The 4,967-nt window shown below is 37.4% G+C and overlaps 1 protein-coding gene across 1 annotated transcript; it reads left to right on the top strand.

The window, feature by feature from the left end:
• Positions 1–474: 474 nt before the first annotated feature.
• On the top strand, positions 475–1,574 carry LOC141444622 (spodomicin-like). Its single transcript, XM_074110191.1, has 2 exons — positions 475–620; positions 1,362–1,574. Exons 1-2 carry the CDS (start codon positions 531–533, stop codon positions 1,458–1,460), a joined length of 189 nt encoding a protein of 62 aa, XP_073966292.1. The 5' UTR covers positions 475–530; the 3' UTR covers positions 1,461–1,574.
• Positions 1,575–4,967: the final 3,393 nt, after the last annotated feature.

Genomic DNA, 4,967 nt, shown 5'->3' with positions numbered 1-4,967 from the left:
TTTCTTTTTTGTATAGGTACCTATAATATTAATTTGATTTAATCCTAGTTTTAATTTTAATTTCATCTTTGATTATTGTACGCCTATCGGCAAAACATAATGTTGCAAGCCAAATTTTCCCACCACTGTAATCAGTTATACATTATGTTTACAAATAAATCACTTTGACTTTGATAAAAAATACACACCCCTCTTTTTGCGTCGGGGGTTAAAAACGAAATATCAACCGCTGGGTCATGAAGAGTGAAAAGAGTCATTTTGGCAACGTTGTTGTTAAGTGAAATCCCGTTAAAAGCCGCGGGTGATTAGTAGTGTTAAATAAATTAATACCGAATACTTACTAACAGAAATCTTCCATAATATTAGGTACATGTTATATTGATCAACAATAACAATGTTTCAGGAAAAACAAACGCTGTTATCATTTTAGAACTGGGTTTTACCGAACCCTTTCGCGTATATAAGCTAAGAATCTTGCGGTGGCTGGACATAACTATTTTCTAATTCATCTTTGATAGACGTAATCCAAGATGGCCGCTCTGAAGACTATGTTTGTGCTGGTGCTGATGGCCATTATTTTGGCCAGCGCCGTTGCTGTACGAGTTGGACCGTGTGACCAGGTATTTTTTCATACCAACATAAATAGGTACATAAAAAAGCCGTGGTGGCTTAGTGGTTTGACCTATTGCCTCTCTCTCAAGAGGGTCGTGTGTTTGAGCTCGGGCTCGTACTCTTGAGTTTTTGAATTTATGTACGATACTAGCTTCTGCCCGCGACTTCGTCCGCGTGGAATAGTAACTTTGGGAAATATTTAATTTATTTAGGATACCTATTCTGCTAATAATAGCACATAGAAACTTCTACGGCTTACTGAAAATAATTTCAATACATTGCTATGAATATAAAGTAATTTTTTTGTTCTTCCATCCATCCATGTTCTTTAGTAAAACATAAATATTTTGCGGGTAGCCAAATTTTAGCAAAACGACGTGTATTCTACCCTGCCAACACAAAAAGGCTATTCTTCATAGAAAACTCTTGACACCTTACGTCCTTTATTGTAAGTTAGGAGGGTAGGATTATAATTAAGACGGCATTTTAGCTACACATAGTTCCGATAAATATACCTACTTATAACAAATTTGTTTTGAATTCCGTAAGAACTTTCATCCCCATATTTTCAAGTAAATAGGTCATAATTTGAAAAGTGCCGCAACAAATGTTTTTCATATGTTTCTTGGGGGTAAAATAACGTGGTATTTCGACTCCCTTCCCCCCCTCCCTCTAAAGACCAAACGTATTTAATGGATATCCCCTTGCTAGAGATAATGACAGTGTGACAAAGTTCCTTCTGTTTCAAGGTGTGCTCCCGTATTGATGCTGAGAAGGATGAGTGCTGCCGGGCCCATGGTTACCGCGGCTACTCCAGCTGTGATGGGGGACGGATGTACTGCTACTAGCGGTAGGCAATCCCCCCTTTTGGAATGCCTAGGCGAGACGGAACCTGGAGTACGGGTGGCTACGATTTGACCTTTTTTTCCATGCTTATGTATAATAAATTAAGTTACTTTTAATGTGGTTTTTTTTATCCTAACATTAACTCAAGACAGCGGCAACTAATAGAATAGTCAAAAGAAAAAGCCACTTGAATTTCAACGGTAAAATTATCATAGACCAAATATAATATTTTGGTCAATGCTATTATTAATAAAGCCATTTTTTAAATAATAGCTTATAACTTACTTGGCCCCTATTTGTTTAAAGCTTTTTATTTTCTTTTTAAAAGCTTTATGTTAACTTGCAATGTACTTAATAGTAGATTGATAACCAAGGGTGCGCCAATAGTTCGAGGGGAAATGGGTAATTTCACCCGAGTTAGACACTCTTCTTTTCATTTCGACTGTGAGGAAAGTAAAATACTAATAAAAAGAAGAGAATAATAATAAATTAAATTTACTGATATCCAACCTCCAACCTTTTCGCACTGGCCACTAGCCACGTCCGACTATAAAAAAAAATCGAGTTGGTCACGCCACGACCAAGGAGCTTACAATACAAAACTGGAGGTTGAACGCCGAACGAAGAAGTTTGACCTTTGTTATTTATTTATATATTCCATCTCTTTCTTTCACATTTTTCTTAACCTAACTAAAGAAAGACGGAATATTATTCGTGACATAGAAAAAGTCAAATTTCTTGTTTCAAATGGATGTTCGGCGTTCAACCTCCAGTGTTGTAGGTATATAAGCTCCTTGGTCACGACGTGTATCTAGATGGCCAGGCCGAAACGTGAAAAAAAAGTGTCATTGACGTAACTCGACTCCCTGGCTAATCGTAATTTTTTTTTTAAATACTTTCCACCCTAGAGATGAAAACGCAATTTTCCACCCGGCTCTCTATCCATGAAAATTAAACTTTTCGAACAGGAGAGATGAAAAATTAGTAGGACAATGCAGAGACGTTCATTACTGAGGAGGCCGGTGCTTCACCACCCATTCCATCTCACCATAATGCATTACGACGAGCATAAATTGCTTAGCAACTGTGTTAAAGTAATTGAAATTCAACCCGTGAAGTACTTGGAATTGAGTAGTAGCTCCGTTGGTCAAATGTGGTCTTCATCATCAGTTCCACTTCACCAAATGAAAAGAGCAAATGCACAAGATACTTACTATCAAATATATCCAAATTACCATAGGTGTGCCTATATACAATATTTGAAGATTTCCCTCAATTTCTTTAGGATCCAATCATAACATCCTGATTTGGTGCTTATGGGACCTAACTGAAGGCATTCCTGATCGAACGAAAAAAATGTTTTTTAAATTGGTTCATAAATGACGGAGTTCTGAGGTAACAAACATAAAAAATACAACCGAATAGATAACCTCTTCCATGTCTTGAAGTCGGTTAAAAAAAGAAGTCCATGTTTTTGCACTCGACTGTATGTTAGGCTGTAGTTAGTACCAAAATACCTACATTCGAGAGTGGCAAGATAAAAAGAAGTTAAGAAAGTGAAGAAACATAAGCAGGTGATAGGACCTTGTGCAAGGTCCGCCCGGATTGCTACCACCATCTTGCTCGCTAATCCTGCCGTGAAGCAGCAGTGCTTGCACTGTTGTGTTTTAGCGTGGAGAGTAAGACAGCCATCGAAATTACTGGCACGTGAGGTTTCCCATCTTAGGTCTCTAGGTTGGCAACGCGTTGGTATTGCAGATGTTTCTGGGCGTTGGTGATCTCTTACCATCAGGAGACCCATTTGCTCGTTTGCCATCCAGTTGAATAAAAAAAAACATCTGATATATAAGTAAATTAAATATATCTTGTTAGATATGTATGTCACTCCACGTTAGCACTATTTATAAGACAATTCTACTGTCCAAAGCAAAATAAAGTATGTTTAGATGGTAAAACAGGGGAAAGAGTTCCATTAATTGTACAGAAAACACCATAAATCCATTTCAAAACGTTTATTTCCGAGCTTTATGAGCAGCTAGAGTTTAAAATTACCTTATTGGCAGAACATCTGGTTCCAAATACATGTATAATATCCCGCATAACCGTGGTCTCGGCAACAAGCATTCCTGTCTTCAGGTATATGAGAACACATCTGGTCGCACGCCGGCACTCTGGTATCTGCTGAGCAGATCAGTGGAACGGCCAGAAGGCAAATGACCAGTATTGCTTTCAGAAGCGCCATAATTGCAAACGCTGTTGGTGGTGAAGTGTGTTTCTGCATTTGGTGCCACCGCCTTTATATACCTTTCTTACTTAGTAATTTCAAGACTGTTTAAACAAGACCTTGACGGATAAAAAATAAGTTGTTTTGATGACAAATATGGTACACTAGCTGTTGCCCGCGACTCCGTCCGCGTAGAATTCGTTTATTGCTATCCCGCGAGAACTATGCCATTTTCCGGTACAAAACTATTCTATGTCCTTCCCCGGAACTCAAGCTATCTGCATGCCAAATTTCATCTAAATCGGTTCGGCGGCTTTGAAGTGATAAGGTTACAAACAGAGTTACAAACTTTCGCATTTATAATTATTAAGTGGGATGTCAGTGTCGGTCACTGTCTCAATGAATGAATAAACGAATGAAAATAACTTGACTTTACAGAAAAAAAAATACAGTTTTTCTGTAGATACAGTCTCTATAAGAACATAAGGTAATATAATGTGTAAATAAAATTACACAAATGTTTGCATTGTTACAACTATGTTATTGTTTTATGGAAAATTTCTGACAAATATGAGCATTTCAAATTTATTTTGTAGAAACGGACAAATGTGGCTTTTATCAGGTAAAATAATATTGACGAAAATTACAACCTAAATTTCAGTGACGTAGAACTAAATATTTGTACGCTTGCTTGAATGCTGAATTCATGTGCTAAACTTATTTTAAGACCATTTTACTGTATTCTACACAAATAAATGTTTTTGAAATTTGAATTTAAAATGTTAAAGAATCTTTCATGTTCTACTACCGAAGTAATTCGTCATTCGGGGCAACTCATATTTAACTGAATACACCAACGTAGTACGGTCAAGGGTTTGTGGGGGGGGAGCTCCAATAGAGAGATCTTTCTCCAGGCAGGTGTTTTGCCTGGGACCGAAGTCCGAAGGACGAGCGTCGGAACTTGTATATATGCGACCGCGTTGAGAAACTTCGATAGCGCGATGTAGAACATGGTCGGAGTTTCTATTGTTGTTTTACAAGATGGCGCTAGGAGTCGCTACAGGTTCATGAGCCACCATGGAACCATTTCACAGTAAACGTCATAGTCGCAATAACTTTTCCATTGAGAAGGTCCTTAATCGTAACTATGTTACGTCATTAATCCCTTATTAGTTTTTTTGGTATGTAATTTTTGTGTATTTTATATGTAAATTAACTAAAATAATTTTTTTGCTCACCCGTGACCTTATGATAGCTAAGTTTATGCAAGATACGCGTGCTATTA

Source organism: Choristoneura fumiferana, chromosome 30 (assembly GCF_025370935.1).
Source record: "Choristoneura fumiferana chromosome 30, NRCan_CFum_1, whole genome shotgun sequence".
In the NCBI taxonomy this organism is placed as follows: domain Eukaryota; kingdom Metazoa; phylum Arthropoda; class Insecta; order Lepidoptera; family Tortricidae; genus Choristoneura; species Choristoneura fumiferana.
This window is presented reverse-complemented; position numbering and strand designations above follow the sequence as displayed.